At 41.3% G+C, this 27,177-nt stretch overlaps 1 protein-coding gene across 2 annotated transcripts in view; it reads right to left on the bottom strand.

The window, feature by feature from the left end:
* Positions 1–768: 768 nt before the first annotated feature.
* NUGGC (nuclear GTPase, germinal center associated) overlaps positions 769–27,177 on the bottom strand; it is a 74,342-nt gene continuing 47,933 nt past the window's right edge. For both annotated transcript variants that reach the window (XM_049865682.1, XM_049865683.1), the window contains 7 exons: positions 24,480–24,644; positions 18,755–18,912; positions 16,891–17,029; positions 15,819–15,927; positions 15,088–15,224; positions 6,543–6,633; positions 769–1,414 (listed from right to left, as the gene is read on the bottom strand). In XM_049865682.1, the coding sequence (XP_049721639.1) occupies positions 1,266–1,414; positions 6,543–6,633; positions 15,088–15,224; positions 15,819–15,927; positions 16,891–17,029; positions 18,755–18,912; positions 24,480–24,644 (948 nt within the window). In that variant the 3' untranslated portion in view covers positions 769–1,265. The remainder of the gene's footprint in view (positions 1,415–6,542; positions 6,634–15,087; positions 15,225–15,818; positions 15,928–16,890; positions 17,030–18,754; positions 18,913–24,479; positions 24,645–27,177) is intronic.

Raw genomic sequence — 27,177 nt, 5'->3', positions numbered from 1 at the left:
TCTCAAAAATGAATGAAGTGAACCTGTTACTTTGAAGAAAAGAGCTGACAGTATTTGTTGTCAATGATAGGATTAGTTTTTAAACAAAAATTGAAAATTTTTAAAACCTATATTCTCCAGTGTAAGCTTGACAGCTTGCCAATACTTTAAGACTATTCTGATGAAATTGGTGGTGATATTAACAAAGACTATTTCTTGATATTGAATAATGAAATGTGTCAACATTTGGAAGATCTGCTTAACTCAGTGAACAAATATTTTCCATATGACCAATGCCTAATACCATAAAACCATGCACTGATTAAAAAAAGAAAATCCATTAGGAGTACAAGACAGACAAATAGATTTTAATGTAACAAAGTATGAAAAAAGTTAATAAATATGTATGATTTCAGATTGCACATTACAACTAACTTTGCAAGTTTGTCAAGTCTGTAGTATCAAAGAAAAGAATATCCAGAAATTCACCGAAAAGGTTATTAAAAATATTCCTCTATATTCCAAGTATATATCTGTGTGAGACTGGATTTTCTTTATACACATCAACCAAAAAGACATATGGCAACAGATTGAATGCAGAAGCAGATATGAGAATTCAGCTGTCTTCTATTAAGCGAAAGAATAAAAATATTTACAAAAATAATGTCATTCTTCTCACCAAATACTTTTTTTAAAAATATGCTTTTTTTTTCATAAACTCTGTAGCATGTAATGGGTTTTCTACTGTTACTTTTAAATGAATTAGTGAATAACTATTTTAAGCTTTTCTCAGTTTTAGTTTTGAAGACAGTAACTATCAATAGATATGACTCACATAAACGAAAGCTCTTCAGGGCACTCAATAATTTTTAAGAGTGTAGAGTCCTGTGAACAAAATGTTTGAGAACCACTGGTCTAAGATAACACATCTCAAAAGTGGTAAAGCCAGGTCTCATGTCTGCTTGGTTCCCAAACTCCTGTTGTTTCCATGGTACAATGTTGCCTCCTTATCCAACAGTCTCATCAGCATTAAAACAGGAAAAAGAATTGGAGCCCTTAAACTTCAGAACTCCATTAGGGATTCAAAATGACTCTTTTTACTATAGAATAAGAATGAAATTACTTTGCCCAGAAATCAGTATGTGAGAAGCAACAATATATTGGGTTGTATGCTATATGTAACAAACAGTTGGGGAAGGTTCTTCATTAGATTTGAAAAACAGAAGTAATTCTGATTGTTTGGCTATGGGATTATTTCTCATAGTCTCGGGGCTGAGCCCCAACGATTAAAGCTGTGTTCGGGGCGGGGGGGCAACTTTGCTGGGTGACATTCTCAAGAGGAACTCTTGCATGCCTCTCCTCAGCACTGCATTCTCAGCAACCTCTCTCAGGCTTCTGTATAGCTTTTCCATCTCCTTGTATTCACTCTTGACATCTGCAGAAGAGCAGACAGTATGCATCAGTCATTAGCATTCTTTTCAGAAATGTCCCAGAAAACAAATCCCCCAATAATTCTGTTATGACCTGGGTCACTTGTCCCAGGATGTGAGATCTCGAATAGTGCTTAGAGATCAGGTACTCCAATCCTCTTAATTTAGAAATAATCTGAATCAAACCAGGCATTGTTGCACTTGCCTTCTTAGCACCACGTCACTCTCAAAAGAAACATTAAAAAAAAAAAAAATTGGGACATCACTGTGGATCTTTACTAAAGCCTTGTAAGAGCTCAGTGGAAGGAGATATGGAGCATAAAAAAAAAAAAAAAAATGATATGGAGCATACCACACATCAATACCTCCCCACGAATCTTCTCCAGGCATCTCTCTCCTGTATCCAATCCCTCTCCTCCCAACAACCCCCCTTCTAAATGAACTCATTCTGTTTTGGCATCTCTGGCTTGCATCCTGTGATCTGCAATTTAATTACGTCCTCTTTGAAGAGATACTTCAGACTGGCTTTGAGGTTGATCTGCCTGTTCTTGGTCCCAGTGTTGCTCCCAAATGCCTTTCAGACCCCATTGGTTCTACCCCCACAGACTGTGACTCAGACTAGCCCACCCCGAGCCTGGCCTGCCATGGGACTCATAACCAGGAGGAGAGTTAGAACCTAAATCTATTTGTCTTGCTACCATGTCTGGAAGGCCTCTCTCCATTCTGCCTCTTAAATCCTATCCTTCAAGGGTAGGACGACACTTACGTGAAGCTTTCCCAGTGCTCTAGCCCTGAATAACCACTATGTTCTATGAATGGCTAGAATAACTGTTTGGCGCCTGTGTGGGTCGTCTCCCTTAGGTCTTTGCTTAAAAGTCACGTTTTCAGTAAGACCGTCCCCGACCACCCTGTCTCCTGCTCCCAGCATGCTCTCTCCCCTTTCCCTGGTTTATTTTTCTCCACAGCATTTATCACCATTTGGCATGCCACGTATTTTATTGATTGTTTTGCTATTGCCTGCTTCCCCCTCTGCCAACTGGGCTATAAGCTCCATGAACCCATTGCCATTGAGTCGATACCGACTCATAGAAGGCAGGGATTTTTTTGTCTGTATCGGTCACTGCTGTATCCTCAGCACCCAGAACACTGCCTGGCACCTAGGAGGTGTTGTTGTTGTTGTTAGGTGCCGTCGAGTCGGTTCCGACTCATAGCGAACCTATGCACAACAGAATGAAACACTGCCCGGTCCTGCGCCATCCTTACAATCGTTGTTATGCTTCAGCTCATTGTTGCAGCCACTGTGTCAATCCACCTCATTGAGGGTCTTCCTCTTTTCCACTGACCCTGTACTCTGCCAAGCATGATGTCCTTCTCCAGGGACTGATCCCTCCTGACAACACGTCCAAAATATGTAAGATGCAGTCTTGCCATCCTCGCCTCTAAGGAGCATTCTGGTTGTACTTCTTCTAAGACAGATTTGTTCTTTCTTTTGGCAGTCCATGGTATATTCAATATTCTCCGCCAACACCACAGTTCAAAGGCATCAACTCTTCTTCGGTCTTCCTTATTCATTGTCCAGCTTTCACATGCATATGACGCAATTGAAAATACCATGGCTTGGGTCAGGCGCACCTTAGTCTTCAGGGTGACATCTTTGCTCTTCAACACGTTGAAGAGGTCCTTTGCCACAGATTTGCCCAATGCAACGCGTCTTTTGATTTGTTGACTGCTGCTTCCATGGCTGTTGATTGTGGATCCAAGTAAAATGAAATTCTTGACAACTTCAATCTTTTCTCCGTTTATCATGATGTTGCTCATTGGTCCAGTTGTGAGGATTTTTGTTTTCTTTATGTTGGGGTGTAATCCATACTGAAGGCTGTGGTCTTTGAGCTTCATTAGTAAGGGCTTCAAGTCCTCTTCGCTTTCAGCAAGCAAGGTTGTGTCATCTGCATAACGCAGGTTGTGAATGAGTCTTCCTCCAATCCTGATGCCCCGTTCTTCTTCATATAGTCCAGCTTCTCATATTATTTGTTCAGCATACAGATTAAATAGGTATGGTGAAAGAATACAACCCTGACTCACACCTTTCCTGACTTTAAACCAATCAGTATCCCTTTGTTCTGTCTGAACAACTGCCTCTTGATCTATGTAAAGGTTCCTCATGAGCACAATTAAGTGTTCTGGAATTCCCATTCTTCGCAGTGTTATCCATAGTTTGTTATGATCACCTAGGAGGTGATTGTGTTTAATTACTTATTGTGTTTAATTACTTATTGAATGCATACTGCTCAGTATTGTTATTTACATTCTTATACATATTGTCTTGCCAACCAGGTTACAAGCCCATTGAGAGCACTTTTTAGAGTCATAGGCACCTGGTAGAAACCCTGGTGACACAGAGGTTTAAAGTTCAGCTGCTAACCAGAAGGTCAGCAGTTTGAATCCACCAAGTGCTCGTTGGAAACTCTGTGGAACAGTTCTATTCTGCCTACTCCTATAGGGTCACTATGAGTCAGAATTGACTTGACAGCTATGGGTTTTTTTTGTTTGTTTGTTTAGGCACCTGGCACAGTGCCCTCTACATAGTATACATTTGTTATTGATGTGAAGAAAAGGAAATAGGCTTAAATTATGACAGGAGCAATTTACATCCAATTTAGGGGAACATTTTCTGTCTGTGAGACCTAGACACTTGGAAGATCTTTGGTGAGTGGGAGTTCTATAATGAAGACCCATTTGGATATCTACAATCTATCTTAAAACTTAGGTTCCTGTGAACACCTGACAAAAAGGTTCTGAGAGTCCAATAAATTATAGTGCAAGGGTATTTATCTCCTTCCTTGGAGACCGTTAAGAACAAGGTAGAGGTCCATCTAACCACTCAGAGATTGGGGATAATTATTATTTCCAGTGAGGTAGATAAGTGCAGAACAGATGTTTAATGACAATTGTGGCTTTTACTTTGTACACAGCCCTGACCACTTTCACCCTGATGTGCTCAGCACTGGCATCAGATCTTTTCTCTCTGTTTCTCTCTCTCTTCCTAGCAGTAACTGTGATGTAGTGGTTAAAAGCTTGGCTGTTAACCGAAAGGCTGGCAGTTCGAATCCACCAGCCACTCCTTGGAAACCCTATAGGGCAGTTCTACTCTGTCCTATAGGGTCGCTATGAGTTGGAATTGATTCGATGGCAAGAAGTTTTTTTTTTTTTCTTGTTTTTTTAGTAGTAACTGTGGATATAGCTCAAAATTTAAAAGGCACAAAAATTTAGAGTGCAAAGTAAGTCTCCTGCCCTCACCTGTCATCATCCCGTTCTTCCAGTTCCCTTCTGCAGAGACCAGTGTTACCATTTTTTGTGTATCCCAGAGATTTTTATGCATATACAAACATATACACATGTATTTCTTTTTTTCCCCTCACAGATGGCAACATATTACATGAATTTTTCATTTTACAATATATTTTAGAGATTGTTTCATATCACCACATATAAAACTAGTTACCAAGTGGATTCTGACTTACGGCAGCCCATGTGTGTAAGAGTAGAACTGTGCTCCACAGAGTTTTCAATGACTGAATTTTTGGAAGTGGATCACCAGGTCTTTCTTCTGAAGCAACTCTGGGTGGATTTGAACCTCCAACCTTTCAGTTAGTAGCAGAACACATGAACCATTTGCATCCCCCAGGAACTCCATTTAAATCTGCCTTATTCTTTTTCATAGTTGCACAATGCTTTCTAGTGGGTTATCTAATTTTTTTTTTTTTTTTTAATGAGCAAACCTAGCTCTGTTGTTGATTTTGTTTTTGTTGTGTTGTTGGTTTGTGACTTTGGAAAGACCCCATTTATTATAGAGTAGAACACTACATAGGATTTTCTTGGTTGTAATCTTTATGGAAGCAGATTGCCAGCCCAATTTCTTCCACAGTGTGCCACTGGATGGGTTTGAACCACCAACCTCTTGGTTACAAGCCAAGTGCAAACTGTTTGCATCACCCAGGAACCTTGGGTATACTTAACTTAATTGAATCAGTGCTCTATTGATAGATATTTGAGTTGTTCCAGTTTTTAATATTATAAGCAATGATGCCCTGAATAACTTGTACATATGCCATTCTGTCCATGTATGAGGATATCTATAGGATAAATTGCTAGAAGTACAATTGCTGGGCCAAAAGATATGTGCATTTTTTATTTTGCTAGAAATTTCCCAAATGTTTTTTGCACCCATTTACAGTACACTCTCACCAGTGACACATGCAAGTCCTGGCACCAAATCTAATAAGCAAGGTCTCCGAGACAGAAAAGTCTGCTGGGCTGTACTTGCCAGCCTGTGTTTCTGCAGAGGATGCAGGGTAATGGCCCACTCAGCAGGCTCCGTGCACATGGCCCCAGTGCATGTCAGGAAAGGGAGGTGGTTGCCTGCATCAGGCTCCATGCAGCTGATGTTGCATTCTCAGGCTCCTGGTAGATTAAGGACAAACTTTGCACCAGAAATCACCACCAGAAAAATGAGGCTTTTCATGAGGAAGTATTGACTTAAAAGGAAGGCTTTATGGAGACAGCACGGCAGAGTTGTGGGAAGACAATGGATTTGAATTTGGCACAATTTAGTTATGAGATTGGAGCCCTGGTGGCAAAGTGGTTAAGAGCTCAGGCTGCTAAGCAAAAGGTTAGGAGTTTGAACCCATCCAGTGGCTCTGGGGGAGGAAGACCTGGTGATATGCTCCCAGAAAGATTACAGCCTAGGAAACCCTGTGGGGCACTTCTACTCTGTCACATGGGGTCTCTATGCATCCAAAATGACTCGATGGCACCCCACAATAACAAGAATTTATGAGATCTTGGGCACATGACTTAATCTGAGCCTCTACTTCTGCATCTGCAAAATGTAACAACGACAGCCATCACTGAGGGCTATTGTGAGACCCCAGTAAAATGTTGCACACGAAGGCCCTAGTACAATGCTTAGTCTCAGTTGGGTGCTCAGCAAAGGGTGGTGCAGTCATAACTCTCATCATTATGTCTGTTATTTGCCCTGGAAATTCTTCTTAATTTTTAAAAATTCAGTAAGGAGCAGTCATAGCTAGGTACATGTGCATGATCACTCTTTATGCAAAGGTTTAACATATTTACCTGCAAGCTCCTTGTAGAGACCAACCCCCTGGGATGAAGCAAGGGTCAGCATGGTGGATATACTGCCCTTCACCTTCTCTGTGATTCCATTCTAGATGACAAAGGACATTCATTCTGTTAGGACATCACAGCCCAAGAAAAATGAATTGTATACAAGGGGCTCCACCCAAACTTCTGGCAGTAAAGGGTACAGGCTGGGGTTGGCAAATTCAAAGTCAGGTCCAAGGGTGGGCCACTTTAGAGTATACTGAATGGCCCAAGAGTCATCAGAGCAACATTTCTGTGGAGTCTGACCTGCCTCAGCACCTCCTTTCCTGCCTATCAAGACTCATGGTGCTGACCAACTGAATAAGAAACTAATGGGGATTCATTGAGGCATAGGAAGAGAACAACAAGAGCAGAATGGGAAAAACCAAGAAAAGAACTAGTCACTATCCAATTCTGAATCTAGTTATTGGATAAAGTTTTACTGAACTTTGTGCAATACACCATATTTGGCATACCTGATTCTTCTTTCCAACTGCCTGAGAAAGGTCTTCTTGATAACCTCAGCCCTTTTATCAACTAAAACCCTTTCCTTCTTCTAAACATCTCTTGCCTCCCTTTCAAAAATATGTGACTCCTTCCTCTAGCCTGGCAAAGCCCGTTTTGAACCTGGATCTCCTGGCATCAAATCTTCTGCTTCTTCTTTATCCCACCAGATGAGGACCCTAAGTTCCAGTCTCAGCTCAAGCTATGATCTTTGAACTACTAACATCTGTGGGCTTCAGCTTCCTTGTCTGTATGATCAGGGAATGGGACTAGGAATTCGTTATGGTCTGCTCACTTTTAACTTCCTACATTTCTATGATTTAAGGTACATTTGCGTGTAGTCAATGTATTAATCGTTTTTTGATGGAATTGTTTTCTTGGGCACCATAAGACCCAATTTTTATATACTACAATGGGATTGACTGCAGTAGAGTTCAGCCCATTTTCTGCATGTATTTGTAGATTGTGATAATATGTTTAATAACTGAAACTAAACTGCTCCTGGTAAATGAAATACCTCTTAGACTACTACAAGGGAAATTGCATGCTTCGTATTGTAGAGAAAGGTGTTTTCTAAAAAACTGCTGTGGTAAGATCAGAGAAGGGGATTAGACAGAGGCAGGTTGGAAATGTTTCAAGAAGATTGGTAAAGGCAGAGCCAACATGGCACCATAGACAGACACAGCATGCAAACCCTCTGCTGCAAAGACCTGAAAAACTAAGTAAAACAGATATGAGTATCAATCCTGGAAAACCTAAGCATCAAATGAAGGGATAAAAAACTAGATTGAATACCAAATGGAAGAAGAAACTGACAGAAAACAGAGAATGAGGAGAGATACGGAGTAAAGGTCCTTGCCAACCAACACAGCACAACATAGCCATCTTGGAACACATCCAGCAACAACCCTGGACAGGGAGTATGGGAAGGCAACTTCACGGAGCTCCCAACAGGAGACAGAGCACCCGGTAAACATGCTTTCCCAACCCTCACCCTTCTGCCCCATACACTACCTCCACCCCTTTCCAACAGGCCATGCCACACCGCTCAACTAGAGAGCCACAAGCCAGCTGCTGCACCAGGTCTACACTGCCCCCACCTGAAGACTCCTGCCATGCCACCATATTTATTTTTGTGGTTTTTTCCCTCTTCTTTCTTTTCTTTCTCCCTCCCACATAGCCCCTGTATATCACCTTCCCTCCCTTCTAATCAGGTCTCAGGCCTGCCCTACACACATTCGCCAGCCCCTATCACATCACCAGTTTTTTTAATTATACATTTAATTTTTTAAATTTTATTATTTTTTCTTTCTTTTTCTTTGCCCTTTCTTCCTTTTCTTTCTCCCACCTCCTAGCCCCATATGCCCCCTGCCACCAGACCGTGCTGCACCACTGCAGCTAGAGAGCCACTGGCCTGCCTGTGCTCCACTTCCACCCCGCCCTCACTTGTCAGCTCCCACCCTGCAACCATTCATTTTTTTTCCTCTTTTTCTTTTCTTTTTTTTTTTTTTTCCTTTGACCACCTAGCCCAATAAGCCACCACCCCTGCCTTCCCACCAGCCCTCGGGTCTACCCCACCACAACTCAATGGCCCCTGCCACACAGTCAGGTTTATTATTATCATTATTATTCATTTATTTTCTCTCTTTCTTCCTTTTCTTTCTCCTCCCACCTAGCCCTTCCGCCACCTCCTCCTCTTCCTGCCTGGCCATGCTGTGCCACCATTTATTTTATTCTTTTTCTTGTCCTTTCTTTCTTTTCTTTCTACCTCCCACCTAGCCTCATACACCACCTACCGCCATTCCTGCTGGCCCTAGGTATGCCCCCCCACCCAACTACCTTATTTTTTTTCATTCTCTTTTCTTTTCTTTTCTTCCACCTCCCCACCTAGCTCCATATGCCACCCCTCCTTCCTGCAGGCCACCTCCATGCCACTGTGGTTACAGAATCCCCAGCATGCAGCCCCGCTGCTTAGCTCCACCACTGTACCAGGTCCACACCACCCTTCCTCTCCCACCACTCGATCAGCTGCTGAACAGTGGGAAGTGAGTCTGTATCACTCCCTGTCCAACACCCCTGCCTATCTGGTGAGGGGCTGTGAACACTCCCGCAACACTGGACAACATCAGGAGTCAGACAGAGCCTGCCCAGTCCACCCTCAGTCACCTTGCCAAACCAGTGTACAGTTACAGTGAAGCATGCTTACCCTGCCTGCTGTTGCCCTGCCCACCCAGACAAGGTAGTGAGAGCTATTGTTTCCACAGACAAGCAAGCAGCAAAGCACACCTGGCCCACCCACTCTAACATATCAAAACAAAACAAAAAAGCAAGACAATACAAATGAACATAAATCAATAAATAAAGACCATAATATACCTTAATGTCTCAGAGACAAAAGACAATATCAAAACATATAAAAAAGCAGGACAAGATGGCTCCAGAAAGTGACCAAAATAAATGATCAGATGACCTTCTGATAGAAGAAAAGGCAGTGGAAATGCCTGATTTGGAATTAAAAAGACTAACATTTATGGCTCTCTAAAAGATTAAGAAAGAGAACACGGCAAACACAGACAAAAACAACCAAATCAAGAAAAACACAAAGCAATAAAAGGATTCAGGAAAATAATACAAGAAGAAAGCGTCAAAATAAATAACCATTAGAAATTATACAAAAACAGTAACTAGAAACCCAAAAGATAGCAAAGTCTCAGAGACGGACAACTCGATAGAAAGTTTTAGGAGCAAATTTTAAATAATGGAAGACAGAACCAGAGAAGTTGAAAACAAACCCATGGATGCCACTTTATTTGAGGAAAAATCAGAGAAAAGAATAAAGAGGAATGAAGAAAATCTAAGAATTATGTGATACACAATCAAGAGCAAAAATTGTGTGCAATTGGAGTTCCAGAACATGCAGAGAATATGCAAAACACAGAGAAGATTGTTGAAGATTTGCTAGTAGAAACTTTCCAAATATCATGAAAGACAAAAAGCTAACCATCAAAGAAGCCCAAGGAACTCCATATAGGATAGACCTCAAAGGAAAGTCACTAAGACATATCATAATCACACTTGCCAAAACCAAAGACAAAGAAAGAATCTTGAGAGCAGCTTGAGAAAAACCTAAAGGAAATAGTCAAATTTCTAGAAACATACTACCTACCTAAACTAACACAAACTGACATGGAAAATCTGCACAGACCCATAACAAGGAAAGGATTAAAGAGGTTAAAAAAAAAAAAAAAAAAACTCCCAACAAAAAAACCGCTGGCCCGGGTGGCTTCACTGGAGAATTCTACCAAACATTCAGAACAGAGTTCACACCAGTACTACTCAAACTATTTCAGAGTATAGAAAAGGAAGGAATACTCCTGAATTTATTCTGTGAAGCCAGCATAACCCCGATACAAAAGCCAGGCGAAGATGCCACGAAAAAAGAAAATTACAGGCCAGTATCTCTCAGGAATATAGATGCAAAAATTTTCAACAAAATTCTAGCCAATAGAATTCAACATCATATAAAAAACAAATAATACACCACGACAAAATGAGATTCATACCAGGTATGCAAGGATGGTTCAACATTAGAAAATCAATCAATGTAATCCACCACATAAACAGAACAAAGAAAAGAATCACGTGATCATCTGAACCAACACAGAAAATGTAGTCAACAAAGTCCAACACCTATTCCTGATAAAAACTCTCAATAGGTGTAGAAGGGAAATTCCTCAACATAATAAAGGGCATCTATACAAAACCAACAGTCAACATCATTCTCAATGGAGAGAGGCTGAAAGCATTCCTCTGAGAACAGGAACAAGACAAGGATGCCCTCTATCACCACTCCTATTTAACATTGTGCTGGAAGTCCTAGCTAGAGCAATAAGGCAAGAAAAAGAAATAAAGGGCAACCAAATTGGTAATGAAGAAGTAAAACTATACATGTTTGCAGATAATATGATACTATACATAGAGAATCCAAAAGACTCCACAAGAAAACTACTGGAACTAATAGGAAGATTCAGCAGAGTAGCAGGATACAAGACGAACATACAAAAATCAGTTGGATTCCTAAACATCGATAAAAAGAACTACAATAAAGGAAATCAGGAAAGGAATACCAGTTGTAATAGCCCTTAAAAAAATAAAACACTTAGGAATAAATCTAACCAGGGACATAAAAGACCTATGTAAATAAAACTACAAAACACTACTGAAAGAAACTAAGAAACCTACATAAATGGAAAAACATACCATGCTCATGGATAGGTAGACTCAATATTATCGTGAAAATGTCAATTCTAACCAAAGCAATCTACACATACAATGCAATCTCCATCCAGATACCAACAGATTTCCTTACCAAGGTGGAAAAGCTAATTAACCAACTTTATATGGAAAAGAAAGAGGCCCTGCACAAGCATAGCATTAGTGAAAAAAAAGAACAAAGTACGTTGCCTCACGCTACCTCCTCTCAGAACCTACTATACAGCCAGTAGTCAAAACAGCCTGGTAAATGCGCAACAACAGACACCTAGACCAATGGAACAGAATTGAGAACCTAGATGTAAATCTATCCACCTACAGTTAGCTGAACTTTGACAAAGAGCCAAAGGCCATTAAATGGAGACAGTTTTTTTAACAAATGGTGCTGGCACAACAGGATGTCTGTTTGTAAAAAGAAAAAAAGAAAAGAAAGTGGACCCGTAACTCACATCATATACAAAATTTAACTCAAATTCCATCAAAGACCTAAATATAAAACCTAGAACAATAAAGATCATGAAAGAAAAAATATGGACAATACTAGAGGCCTTAGTACATGGCATAAATATAATACAAACCATAACTAACAATGCACAAACATAGAAGATAAACTAGATAGCTCCTAAAAATTAAACACTTATGGTCCTCAAAAGGCTTCACCATGAGAGTAGAAAGCGAGCATTCAGACTGGGAAAAAATTTTGGCTATGACATATCCAACAAGAGCCTAATCTCTAAAATCTATAGAATACTTCAACACCTCAATAACAAAAAGACAACCCAATTAAAAATGGGCAAAGGATATGAACAGATACTTCATGAAAGAATATTCAGGTGGCTAACAGGCACATGAGGAAATGCTCGTGATCATTAGCCATTCCAAAAAAACAAACCCATTGCTGTTGAGTCGATTCTGACTCATAGCCACCCTAAGGACAGAGTTGAACTGCCTCATAGGGCTTCCAAGGAGTGGCTGGTGGATTAGAACTGCCAACCTTTGGTTTGCAGCCAAGCTCTTAACCACTGTACCATCAGGGCTTTTAGAGAAATGCAAATCAAAACTACAGTGAGACAACATCTCGCCCTGAAATTGCTGTCACTAATTTAAAAAAATTTTTTTTTGGAGAGGTTGTGGGGATATTGGAACTCTTATGCACTTCTACGGGGAATGCAAATTGGTACAACCACTATGGAAAATGATATGGTGCCTCTTTAAAAACCTAGAAATAGAAATGCCATACAATCCAGCAATTCCACTCCTACAAATACATCCTAGAGAAAGAAGAGCTGTGACATGAATAGACATATGCACACCATGTTCATTGCAACATTATTCACAGTAGCAAAAAGATAGAAACAACCAAAGTGCCCATCAACAGATGAATGGATAAACAAACTTCAGTACATACACACAATGGAATACCAAGCAACAATAAAGAACAATGAGGAATCTGGGAAACATCTCACAGCATGGATGAATCTGGATGGCATTATGTTGAGTGAAATAAGTCAATCACAAAAGGACAAATATCGTATGAGACCACTATTTAAAAAACCCAAGAAAAGGTTTACACACAGAAAGAAACAATCTTTGATAGTTACGAGGGAAGGGAGGGAAGGGGTGGGGAGTGAAAATCACTAACTAGATAGTAGACAAGTGTTAAGTTTAGTGAAGGGAAAGACAATACACAGTATAGTGGAAGTCAGCATACCTTGACCAAGGCAAAGCCACAGAAGCTTCCTAGACACATCCAAACCTAGTTTGGAGGGGAGGGACCTAGTTACTGGGCCTGAGGGCTGGGGACCATAGTCTCAGAGGACATCTAGGTCCTTTGACATAACATAGTTCGTAAAGAAAATGTTCTACATCCTAATTTTGTGAGTAGTATCTGGTGTCTTAAAAGCTTGTGAGCAGCCATCTAAAATACATCTACAGGGCCCATCAGGTTCTGAGCACAGGAGAATGAAGAAAACAAAAACACACACACACAAAAATAATAGTCTGAAGGATTATCGGACCACATGAGCCACAGCCTCCCCCAGCCTGAGCCCAGAAGAATTAGATGGTGCCCAGCTACCATCAATGACCTCTCTGACAGGGATTACAATAGAGGGTCTCGGACAGAGCAGAAGAAAAATGTAGAATAAAATTCAAATTTACAGAAAGAGACCAGACCTACTGGTCTGACACAGACCTCTTAGAGAGACCCCCAAGGCTATGGCCCCCAGACACCCTGCTAATTCAGAACTAAAGCCATTCCTGAAGTCTACCTTTTAGCCAAAGATTAGACAGGCCTATAAAACAAACAATAACACACTTGAGGAACGTGCTTCTTAGTTCAATCAAGTATAGGAGTCCATATGGGCAACAGTTCCCCAAAAGCAAAGACGAGAAAGCAGGAAGGGACAGGGAACCTGGACGAACAGACATGGGAACTCGGGGTGTGATGGAAAAGGGGGAGAGTGCTGACACATTGTGGGGATAGCAACCAATGTCCCAAAACAATTTGTGTATAAATTTATGAATAAGAAACTAATTTGCACTATAAACTTTCATCTAAAACACAATAAAATATTTAAAAATGAGAACATCAAAATAATAAGAAGAAGGTTGGTGCAGAAGTGGACCAAAATAGTAACAAGTCAGGTTCCTCAGTGGTTGGGAAAGAGGGCCAGCTGAGACAGGGTTGGGGCAGAAGAATTTGGTCAGGTAAAGGGCTCACATGGCCAGGTAAAGAGCTAACAGTGACTTGGTACATAGGGTGAGAGGTGGCAACCCAAGAGATCCTGTCCTAAGAGGCAAGACGGTCCAACTAAACTTGACAGAAGCCTTTGGTATAAGGAAACTGTCTTCTGAAGTATAAAAAAGCAAACCCTAAATCTATGCTGGGTACCCATAACTGACTGACCTATAACAGTTTATTGACATTTATTTATTTATTGACATTTTGTGTATACAAGTCATTTCCCTCAATTAAAAAAAAAGTCTTGAGATGATGCTGTTGTAGGAAACTTTGCAGCCAGGCTCAAAAAAAAAACAAAAACAATCTTGTTGCCATCAAGTCAATTCCAAGTCATAGCAACTCCACAGAACAGAGTAGAACTGTCCCATAGGGTTTCCAAGGCTGTAATCTTTAGGGAAGCAGACTGCCACATCTTTCTCCCGTGGGGCAGCTGGTGAGTTTGAACTGCCAACCTTTCTGTTAGCAGTTGAGCATTTAACCACCGGGGCTCCTCGCAGCCAGGTTACTTGGTCCCAAATCCTAGCTCTGTAAACAGCTATGTGATTTGTTGATCCACTCCCTGCATCTTAGTTTTCTTACCTGAAAATGAGAACAATAATAACACCTATCTCACAGAGCTGCCGGAGGGTTAAATGAGCTAATATACATAAAAAGCTTAGGACCCCAACAGGTACACAAGTACTAGATATTAAACTCTGCAGTTATATTTATGACTTATTAAGGAGGAAGGGCACAGGTGAGAAGTGGAGGGGCTGCATTTTCTGAAGTCACAGCCCCAGAAGAGAGCCCAACACCAGCACGCAGTGGCAGTGAAAACAGAAGGCCAGACTAGCCAGCCTCCTCTCCTGGCATCAGTGGCACTTAGGGGCCCGCTTTGCAGAAGTCGTCCATCTCTGTTGGGGCCCAAATGACTACTGTTTCTTCTGCCTTCTGAACCCGCTTCCTCTACTCCCCAGCAGACTCCCTGGGAGTGGAATTCAGACTGTGAGTGCAGAGTACCTTCAGTTGCTGAAATTGGTGCTGCATCCTTTCTTGAGCTCTTTCAAAGATGCCCTCTGCCACCTGCCGGTCCACACCTCTTCTGATGACATCTTTCATTCTCTCACAGGCTTTTTTGCCAGTGATCTGAGCTGCCTCTGGCAAAAATGACAGCCATAGTCATATTATAGCGAAGACTTCCTTAGAAATCTTGAGCATTAGGGGGGAAAATATATATTTATATATATGTATATATTCATTTCCACAGTAGTGGAAATAGTTTTACTAATAAAATGATGCAAAAAAATAATATATAGATAATAACTATCATTCAGAAAATCTAATGACTGAATCAAGCGGAAGCTTATAAACTCCTTGCCTCCCATGGTGGGCTATCAAAATGAGAAGAAGCTGGGAAGTGAGTTTACGAATACTTAAAGAAAAAAGAATGAGAAAGAAAATGGATTTTATAGTTTAATTGACTGAGATGCAGCATGGAGAGAAGAAGCAAGGTATCTAGATAAGTTTAGACAGAAAGAACTGGAAAACAAGCAGATAAAAAGCGGTTCATTAATTACCTCTCCCCATACCCTTGCAATTATCTGGTTTCTATTTATAGAACGAGACTGTCACAGGGAGACTTAGGACGCAGGAGGACAAATACTTTGAGGGGAAGTTTCAGAAAAGGATGCTAAAAGCAATTGACAGAACAACTCAGGAGAAGGGGATATATTTTCCCCATGAACCCACACCTTCATAACAGGACTTCAGGTCATTCTGAACTGAGGTGCTGAGAGACTCATAGATCCTTCTCTTCTTTCTGAGGATGTGTCCCTCCAGGCTTCCCAGGATGGCGCTTATCTGAGAACCCATGTTAACAAAAGGTTACTTGTGACAATTCTTTCAACATAAGCAGGTTAGGTGTTCCTACATGTGGCAACCATTTCCTCCTGTCTTATATTATGGCTGGTTGTTCACACATTGTCTCCACAACTAGGCTGCAAGCTTCTCATAGGCAGAAAGTTTGTCTTAAGCATCTTTATATCTCAAAGTGGTACCCACAGTGCCTGGCACCTACACACAACTCAATAAACATTTGCTGAGTTGAACTTGAGCATGTCAAGGCAGCCTTTAACGTGAGTGTCCTGGAAACAGGACCTCCTGGGTGGTGGGGAACAAGCAATTACTCTAGTGTGCCGTATGAATGCTGTGAGTCACAGACAAGAGTTGTAAGCACTCAAAACTAAAGAGCGACCTGCAAAGCGGTGCTTTTCTTCTGTAAGCTTCACTGCTTTAGATAATACTTCCTAACACTGGCAAAATGATAGATAGGTTAGTGAAAGTGTTACAAGTTGTTTCAAATTTAAGCACTTGGCTGCTAACCTGAAGGTCAGTTGTTTGAACCCAAAAGTAGCTCCACGGGAAAAAAGATTTCAGCCTAGAAAACCCTATAGGGCAGTTCTACTCTGTCAAATGGGGTCGCTAGGAGTTGGACCTCATTCAATGGCACACAACAACAACAACAAAGATTCTTGAAAGAGTTTCTTGGGAACTGAGCCTACTTTATAATCTCGGCATTTACTATCAGTTATTTCATCGTGGAACAAAGTTATGTAGGTGTCCGACACCTCTGTAGCAACCTTAGGTCTGCTTCTCTCTCCTCTGCCCCATTGTTTTTTATTTGACAGCTCCTTCTATGAGGTCGTTTCAGATCCTGGACACTCAAGGGGAATAAGCAAGAAGAGAAATACTATAAAATCCTTCTGGGAGAAAAAAAAGCTACTACCCCACCATGTTGCCCTCTTCCATTTATAAGAAACATACCTCCTGAATCAGGAATTTTTTTTTGCAGCTATCATATTTCCAGCCATTTCTAATCCCAATTTCTGTCATCTTCTCCTGCAGAGAGTGCTTAAAATCATCTATGTGAGGCATCAGAGCTGAACCAGTGGCCTTCCCAGCACTACAGAAAAAAATAAACTGTTAAGAGACAACAATGACTATTGTGGGGCTAAAACAAACATGAAACTAGATGGTATTCTTTTTATCTATTTTTAAGCAAAAAAAAAAGGGGGAGTGATCTAACAGTTATCAAATTCTTATAATATGCCAGTAACTGTGACTGTGGCTAGGCCCTTGGCATAAAAGTCTATGAGGTCAGTACGTTGATCCCATTTTATAGATCAGAAAACTAAGGTTCAGAAAAGATTGCAGATGTGTCCAAGGTCACACAGCCAGTGCATGGCAAGCCAGGCTTTGAGAACTGGTCTGTTAAACCTCAAAACTCATAGTCTTTCCACTGTCAGGATGTTTCCACTTGAAGGGATGGGACTTGAATTATACTTTAAAAGCAGGTAAGATTTCGGGAAGTGAAAACAAAGAGTTATTTCCCCATGGAGACAACAGAGTAAGTGAAGTTTCAGAATATCCCAGGAGTAAGAAGGAGGAATTGTAGAGGAGAGGCCGGAGGCTTTAAATCTCAGCACTTTACTTACAAGCTAGGTGACAACAGAAACACTGTTTTAATATGTTTTAAAAAAAAAAAAAAAAAGCCAGAAGCCACTGCCTAGGATTACTAGGAAGATCAGATAAAATAATGCACGCAAAATGTCTGGTACAGTGCCTGGTACATCACAATTTTTCTTGCCTACCCATCAGGCTGGCTAAAGCAGAGGCTTAAAACCAAAAAATCAAACCCAGTGCCATCAAGTCAATTCCGACTCATAGCGACCCTAGAGGCCAGAGTAGAACTGCCCCACAGAGTTTCCAAGGAGCGCCTAGCAGATTCGAACTGCCAACACTTTGGTTAGCAGCCATAGCACTTAACTACTATGACACTTACACCAGGCAATATAATAGTGCAGGAAAGGCTGGAAAAGGCAGGTTGGAAGCAGGTAGAATGTCTTGAATGCTATTCTGAGGAATTTGGAATTTATCCTACAGACTTGTAAACAGGGGTGTTGGGATGGGTATAGGTGGAATGGCATGATCCAAAATGTGTTTAAAGAAGCTATCCAGAAGGTAAGAGTGGGAAAGGGTGCAGTGAGAAAGACAGAAGCAAAAGGAGGAGAAAATTCAAAAAGCAGCAGGTGGCCAGCTGTGTGAAATGCCAGTGGTGAAGGAGAAGGGAGGCTGGGGGCTGGGGATGGGCTTCCACGTTTGAATTAGGAGAATTTGTTTCTGTTGATGGAAAAAGGAATTGGAGGTAAAGGAAGAGGGGGCACCAAGAAGGGACAGCTCTACCCGCACCCCATGCCATCTTTGTGAGCATGCAAGGTGTCAAAGACATGCACAGAGTCATCATTGAGCCACTTTTTCTTTCACATTCAGGGAAAGTTCTAAAGGACATGTTTGCTTAACTCTACTCTCTCCAAACAAAATACCCTGTCCTGCGCTCAGACCCATAGGAAAATTCACTCCCTGATGCATGTATATTTGAAAAATAATGGGAAGCATAATATTAGTCTGAAGCAACATCTCAATCTGCACTCTAGGTCAGTGTGGGAAATTTCTAAGTAAACCAAACCAAGAAGGCTTTTGTGTTTGGCCAGAGATGAAGCTTTCCTCCTCACATTGCAAGCTACTCTTTACACTTCCAGATCCAAATACAAATTCTCAAAGATGTGACTCTGGCCCAACTTTCTGCAAATATTTGCTTGCGAAGAAGCCAGATGAAAGTGTGCTTTACCTAAAAATGCCTCCAAAAACAGGGTCAATCTGCTCATAAATAGGTTGAGTGATGGCTTCATTCAGATCTATTCTTGCGAGAGTCCTGGAGGCATAGATGCCATTTTTCAGGCAAACAGCTTTCAGAGTCTGGTGAAAACCTTGGTTTCCTTTACTTCTCTAGATATTTAAACAATAAGTTAATAGAGTTAATAGGCATTAATTAGAATGTCACAGATCAGAATTATATTGCTATTAACCAAAGGCCATTATTAAGTATCACAGGAAAGGGTAAAAACAGTAGGATCTTTAAACATATTATTAAGCGAGACAGGGAGGACAGCAGTCACTCCTCCAAGTTACCTGAATGCCCATGCCTTGGACTTCCAAAGCACTCTGTGCTCACTTTTGTCACAACCTTTCTCACACAATTTTGTATTTGCCTGTTTACTCATCAGGCTACAATACTAGACCATCAGCCCACCAGGATCAGCAACAATGCTCTTCCCATGTTTATGTCCTCAACATCTGGCAATGGCAATATATAGTGCTCAATAAATATTTGTTGAGTGAGCAATTATTGAATGAATGAATGAAAATGTGCTATGACCCTACCATGAGTATATGCCTTGGATTTTCCAAGGGTAGTCCAAATTTCATACTACTTTTGTTAAATATGTAGTGAAATACTATTTGACTTTTGTATCTTTGTAAGATTTTTCCAAGAGAAATAAATTCACAAATCTGAAGAAAAAAAATATTATAAAGCAAAAAAAAAAAAAAAAAAAGTTTTTTTTTTAGAGCTATGTTGTTGTTGTTGTTAGGTGCCATCAAGCCGATTTCAAATCATAGCAACTCCATGTGACAGAGTGGAACTGCCTCATAGTTTTCTTGGTTGTAATCTTTATGGAAGCAGATCGCCAGTTCTTTTCTCCCATGGAGCTGCTGGGTGGGTTCAAACTGCCAACCTTTTGGTTAGCAGCAAGTACTTAGCCATTTGTGCCACCGGGGCACCTCTAGAGCTATAAAACCAAACCAAATGCATCGCCATCAGGTCAATTCCAACTCATAGCAACACTGTAGGACAGAGTAGAACTGTCCCACAGGGTTTCAAAGGAGGGGCTGGTAGATTCAAACTGCTGACCTTTTGGTTAGCAGGCAAGCTCTTAACTGCCGTGCTACCAGGGCTCCCATTTAGAGATATGAGACATTAATAAATTTTAGTCAGATAGTGATCCTTAGTAAGGCAAATAAAAATACATTTTCACTGACCAAAATTTGAGTAGAGAGCTTTGTGCTCATTAATCAAAGATATATGTTTTAAGGACATGTGTTTTAAGTGTATAATTTCATTGCATGATACAATTGGGGTCATACCATATACGTAATTTCATATTCTGCTCTTTTACTTAAAATTACAACATAAGCATTTCCCCCACTTTATTGTAAATACTTTCGAAGATAATTTTAATAAACACATAACATAGTATCATATGAACCAACAGAACACCAAACCCAGTGCCATCAAGTCAATTCCGACTCATAGCGACCCTATAGGACAGAGTAGAACTGCACCATAGAGTTTCCAAGGGTCATCTGCCAGATTTGAACTGCCAACCCTTTGGTTAGCAGCCATAGCACTTAACCACTACGCCACCAGGGTTTCCAAATGGGTGTATGATAATTAATTTAACCATCCTCTTATTATTAGACAGGTTATTTTGCTATGTTAAGTAGCAATATGATATTAATATATAAATGTTTGCCTAAATTTCTGATCACAAAGGAAAGTCATTGTAAGATAGGAACACCCTGGGCATGTTTGTAGTCATAGAGAAAGAAGCCATTAAAGGGCTGATGAGAGAGGGCACAATTAATGGATGAAGTCCTAGTGAAGGCCTGAAGATAGCTGATACTGCTCCTTCCTTTCACAAGAAAATGTCTCAAAGGAATGATCCCCACTTTGTGCCTTCACCTTCTTGGTACCACTCATTCTTATGATCTAGGTTCTTCTACCATTGAACGGAAATAGTTCTCTCCAGGGTCACTTAGTTATCTATTGCTACGAAACAAGTTGCCCCAAGCTTAGTGGCTTAAAACAACAGTAAATATTTATTATATCTCAGTTTCAGTGGGTCAGGAATTTGGGTATGACTTGGCTGGCCAGTTGTGGCTCAGGGTTTCTTTTGAGGTTCAGTCAGGTGTCAGATGGGGCTACAGTCATCTGAATAGAGCAGGAGGATCTGCTTCCAAGACAGCTCACTGCATGGCTGGCCAGTTGGTAAATTACTAGTGGGAGACTAGCTCCTTTCCTCACAGGTTCTTCACAGAGCTGCTTGACTTCAGCACACTGAGGCTGACTTCCCCTCAGCAAGTGATCCAACGGACCAAAGTTTGAGCCTTACAACTTAGCCTCAGAAGTCAGACACCGTCACCTCTGTAGCACTCTATTGGCCACAGAGACAAAATCTGATTTATTACAGAAGGAGACGCCACACAGTCATAGATACCAGGAGGTGAGGTCACTGGAAGTTATCTTAGGGGCTACCACAGTCACCAGTGAATAACCTCAGTGGCCAAATCCATTGGCCTTTCCTCATCTTAATTTTCTTTGACTTCTTGGAGCATCTGATAACCTCCTCTTTAACACACTTTCCTCCTTGGTTTTCATGATATTATACTATTTTCTTCTTCTACTACCTCTTAGACTAATCCTTCTCTGACCCTTTCCTAGAATTCTCTTTATTCTTCTGCTCCCAAAATGTAGCCTTTTTATGAGGTTATTTTATATCATCATCCATCTCTCTACTCTTCAAGACCATTCACTCCTATAGATCTATCAGTTCTATGCAGGTGACTATCAAATCTAGATTTCCAGCTCCACCTCTCTCTAGGGCTTGTGTTCCTCATTTCCATCATTTTATTAGATAATCTACCTGTATTAAAAATTAAATGCATAACCTCCAATAGTGAACATATTGCTTCTCCCCCCACAGATTAGCTCTACACTGTAATAATGGCGTAGGGGCGATGTCTGACCTCCTCTAACTTCACAAGGAGAAGGGGAATCAAGGTTAACAGCCCAAGGCTGATTTCCATGAGGCAGAGGTCAGACATGCCACCTCTCTTCACCATCCTTACCAGTTCTGACACCAACCATCCCTCCCATGGCACTCTCTACTTCTCTGCTGGGTTCAGTAATTCATTGCATTGGCCACACAAAGCTCATGGACAATACTCACAAATATGTGGCTTATTAGGGAATTAACAGGTTACCATTTAGGTTCAGGTACACTCAGGATACTGTTCTTTCATCAGGACAGCCTCTTTTCAGCTGTGCCTATAGGCACACCTCTCTCTGGTCCCTCACCCATGCCCTGCTTGGGCAAGTGTTACAAAGCTGTTTTAGCTCTGCTAATGAGTAACCCCAGGGGCCCCATCCACCAGTAAGCCTTGGCCCAAAGGCACTCAGTTTTCTCACTCCATGGGTCGGGAAGCCCACTGTGCTGTCTCCTGCTGGTCTCTCCTGTCATTGTCTCTCTGCCACTGCTTCTTGCTGTCTTCAGTGTTACAGCTCTCTCTTTCTCAGTCTCCTGGTACCAGGAGCTTCTCAACACAGGGATCCCAGGTCCAAAGGACACATTCCACTCTTGGCTCTTCTTCCTTGGTGGTGGTGAGATCCTCCTCTGCTCTGGAATTGGCTCTTTTAAGCCTAGTGGGATAGCAAAACTGACTAATCCCTTTGGTGGGCCACAATTACCTTATTTGCATAGTTTCATCCAATCACTTCGGTGGGAGTTACAAAACCATGGCAAGAAAGGCCACACAAAAGCAATCCATTGCACTGCACTCACTCTCATTGCCTTATTTCCTTATTATTATTATTTAATTCATGAGGTCTCCTTTCTTTCAGATGCAAATGTTCCCAGCGTTCTTTATCTCCTTGGTCTCCCACATCCCCATATCTGAACTACTGACAATTCTGATTGAGAGTTTCTTCATATTTCCTCTCCATGCCACTTTGTCCTTTCTATTCCATCTGCCATGACCTTTGTTCAGGCCCTAACTGGCCTATCTTTTCCCACTTCAGGAGCACATTAATCTTCCCAATGCATACCTCTGATGAAGCCAGTCATTGCTTGAACCTTCACTAAGTTCAAACTCTTTGACCTGCTCTCAGGTGTCCAACAAGCTCACCGTTTCCAGCCTAACACCTCCAGAACCTTGCTATGTGTTCTTTAAGCTACAGTTAGACAGACTGATCTACTTGCTGGCTCCCAAATGTGTTTCATACTTTTTCACCTGGAATGCTTCCCTCTGCCCCTCATTCTTTTGCCTATAGAAATATCACTGATCTTTCAGGGCTGGGCTCAAATATCACCCTCTCCAGGTTTATTTGATTATTCTCTAGTATGCTTTACCAGCACTCATTCCCCTTTCTCCTGGTAATTCACACCTGTACCACACCTCGTCCTTCTGTCTGTAGAAAGTTAACTCTATTTCTGACCATGGAGTAGAGCATCTAACACCAAAAAACAAAACAAAACCCATTGCCATTGAGTCCATTCCAATTCATAGCGACCCACCTAAGCATTTTTTTTATTCTCTTAGTTTCAGGGATTGACTTAGGAATAAGCATGTGACCCAAATAGAGGCAAAGAAACACCAAGATGGTTTGCTGTGGGTTTATTCACTATTATGAGAAAGCTTCCAGAAATAACCATCCCTCTCTTCCTCTATACCAGTGGTTCTCAACCGGGAACAATTTTGTTATGACTGTGGGGTGAAGGCGATGGTGCACTACTGGCATCTAGTGGGTAGAGACCAGAGATGCTGATAAACATCCTACAATGCACAGGACAGCAGCTCATAATAAAAGAATTATCCAATTCAAAATGTCAATGGTGCTGAGGTTGAGAAACCCCTGCCCTAGAGCTTGTAATGCACAGATGTGAATCCAACAGCTACAGCCGTTTTACCATCATGAGGGAAGCAGCCTGAAAGTGAAGCCCCTACATAGAGGAAAGCAAGGGGTTGCAGAGAAGGAGGGCCAGAGCCATTGGAGTAAGCTGATCTCCCAGGCATACTCTTCCTCTGGACCTCAGTCCTGTTGCGGTTTAGCCTGGCATGCATTAGAGATTCTGTGATTTGCCAGGCAAAGGATTCCAACCTACCGCAGCCCCCATCAGAATGGTCTCTGAACATTTGGAGTACTTTTTGGCTCTCTTATGGTCATTACCACATCCAACCTTTTATTACAGATTTCTACATGCTATCTCATCTCCTCTCAGTAGGGACTGTATTTGGGTCGTCTTTGTAATCACCCTCAAACCTAATAATAATAGCAATTGACTTTTATTAAACATTCTATGTCTTGGTCAAGCATGAGGCTATGTTTGCAAACATTATTTCAGTTAACCTTCACAACAACCCTATGATATGGGTACGATGGTCCTCGTTTTACTGATGAGGAACCTGAAGCACAAAGAGGTCACTCAGTTGGTTAATGGGGAAAAGAAAATTCAAATCAGAGCACTTGCCCTTCACCAATGGGACACTGTCTCTGAGGACCAATGTCTTGTATGAAGTTTTTCTTATTACGTGAAGAAACGAATGTACCAAATTACCACTCTTATGGGAGTTACAAATGCTAAAGGATGTAACTGGTTGGCCATTAACACCACCACCACCACCCAGTTTCAGACGTCAGCAAATATCACAGGTGTTCCCTGGAAAGTGTCACTCACCACCAGGCATCCGCTGAGGATCCGTCGGTAGGAAGTCCTGGCATTTCTGACCCCTTCCTGCAGAGGCTGCTCTATCTGGGCAAAGCACTGGTCAATGATCTTCTCCAGCAGCTGAATCTTCTCTTCCACAAATCTCCTCAGGCAACTCATGTGCAAGTATTCATTCTAGGGTCAATGGCCGTAAGGAGCATCAGGCAACCCCCTCCCAAAGGCATCTTCTGAAATTTTACTCCCATTAAGCTTGTTACCAACACAAGATTTAGCTTGAGATAATCACCCCAGATTGACTGCTCGTTATTGTCCCAACTCTGGCACCCCTTAAGTGCACAAACCTACTTAGGTTTTGTGGGATTTGGGAATAGAAGAAATAAGATGCCTCCTGAAACTTATTTTGGGTATATAATTTATCAGGCTATTTGGGGAGTTAACTATCCAAGTAAAAATCCAATTGCCATTAAAATTCTGATTTTTCCAATGACATTTGATTCAACAAACATTAAATGAGCTTTGACTTTGTGCAAAGCAGTTTTTGAGGATAGCATTTCTCAAACCTTAATGTGCATATGAATCACCTAAGGATCTTGATAAAATCTGAAAGTCTGAGATTCTACATTTCTAACACGCCCTCCAGTGATATTGATATTTGGGTCCTGGGTCATACTTTGAATAGCAAATCTACAGGACCACAAAAAAAAAAACACACAAGGTCCCTGATTTCAAAGAATACAGCCTACTCAGGAGGGAAGCCTGTATTCAAACAATACAAGGGAGTGGCCACTAGGGCAGCTTTGACCTCACAGTGTCGTTCCCCTAGGTGAAAAGCTTGGCTGGTTCCACAGCGTCTGCAGCAGGTAGAGGCCATGCACTCTACCTCGGCACTTAAGGCCCATCATCTTCTTTATTTCTAGTTGCCATCTAGGCGATTCCAACTCCTAGCAACCCCATGTAGGTCAGAGTGGAACTGTGCTTCGTAGGGTTTTCAGTGGCTAATTTTTCAAGAAGTAGATTAACAGCCCTTTCTTCCAAGGCACCTGTGAGTGGACTAGAACATCTAGCCTTCTGGTTGGCAGCTGAGCATGTTTACTGTTTACACCACTCAAACCAAAAAACCCATTGCCATCGAGTTGATTCTGACACATAGTGACCCTATAGAACACAGCAGAACTGCCACATCCATTTCCAAGGCTATAATCGGCAGTGGTTTTTAATCTTTACAGATGCAGACTGCCACACCTCTCTCCCACAGAGCAGTTGGTACATTAGAACCGCTGGCCTTTCAGTTAACAGCTGAGTGCTTAACCACTGCACCACCAGAGCTCCTTTTGTACCACCCAGTGTCTCCTAAATCTACTTCTCCAGCACCAGTGTCTTTCCAGTGGCTTCACACATCCATCCTCCCAGGCAGCTGCCCCTGAACTTGTTACCATTCCGCAAACATGCCATCTCTTTTGTGACCCCATGTCTTTGCACGTATGCCCCACCTCCGCATTGTTCAAGACAAAGCTCAAAAATCACTTCTCATGTGATGCTTTCCCTGACTCCCCCCAGGCAGAATTGGACTCTCTTTCTGTGCTCCTACAGCATTTTCTACATTCCTGTATTACAGCCTTTGTCCTGCTGTACTATGTCTATCTGATTACATGTCTCCTTCGCTGGACTATGAACTTGCTGAAAGGACAGACTGTGTTATTCATGTTTATTATTCCAGGACATGGCACAAAGAGTCAATCAATAAGCATTTTCTGAGTACATGAGTGGCACAGAGAAACTACCAGATGATGTAGGCTTTAAATTCTATTCCAAATTTTACAACAAAAATGTTTCTGGAATACATGTATGACCTTCCACGGGTGACTTCACTTCTCCAGCTCTCAATTGCATCATCTTTAAAATAAGTAAATTGAGCTAAATGATCTTGAAAACAACCTCAAACTCTAAAATTCTGTGAGTTTTAGAGCTTATGAGCTTTAGAGTTTGGGTCTTATGGTTTAAGAGGTTTAGAGTTTATAGAGACTATTTAGCTTTAGGAGTACCTTGAGGATTTTCATAGTTTTTACCATTAAGAGTTATATAAGCCATAATTTTTTTTTCCCCAGAGTGCTCTTTAGATTCTCTTGAATTTGTGCTGTCATTCACAACCAAAACGAAATAAGAAAGAAATCATGAAAAGAAAATCTATGGGCAAGATTCTCACAATATCCCACTCTCGGTCAATTCCTGTTGAATAAACAAAAGAATGATAAGAAAGAGAAGGGCTGGGAATAAAAGTGCAATAAAAAAAAGGGAAAGGCTGGTACCTAGTTGAAGAAGTGCAGGACTTATTCAAGACTGAGATGTCACAATCAACTTCCTATTCTTGAAAATAATGACTATATCCTTGCTCTCTTAAAATCACCAACTACTCAAACTCTGAATTTTTAGTTTGAGTCACCATCTAAAAAAATGATCAAACGGACACTTTTTAGGTTCGATTCTCTAGAATTCAAAGTAACTGACAAAATTCTTGCCTTCCAACTTTCCACCAAAGAGCTAGACTAAGACCAAAATCTGGGGCCAAGGAATTTTGAGGGAAGTTGCTGGCAGCTCCCTTTAGATGGCTATCATAGAAGTACCAATCAGCCTTCTCCTTTGTATTTTCTGTTGCCTGGAGTCTGCTGCAAGATTGGGACTGAGCCCTGGCCATGGCTGCACCTCCAAG

The sequence above is a fragment of the Elephas maximus genome, chromosome 22, assembly GCF_024166365.1.
Source record: "Elephas maximus indicus isolate mEleMax1 chromosome 22, mEleMax1 primary haplotype, whole genome shotgun sequence".
Taxonomy (NCBI): Eukaryota; Metazoa; Chordata; class Mammalia; order Proboscidea; family Elephantidae; genus Elephas; species Elephas maximus.
This window is presented reverse-complemented; position numbering and strand designations above follow the sequence as displayed.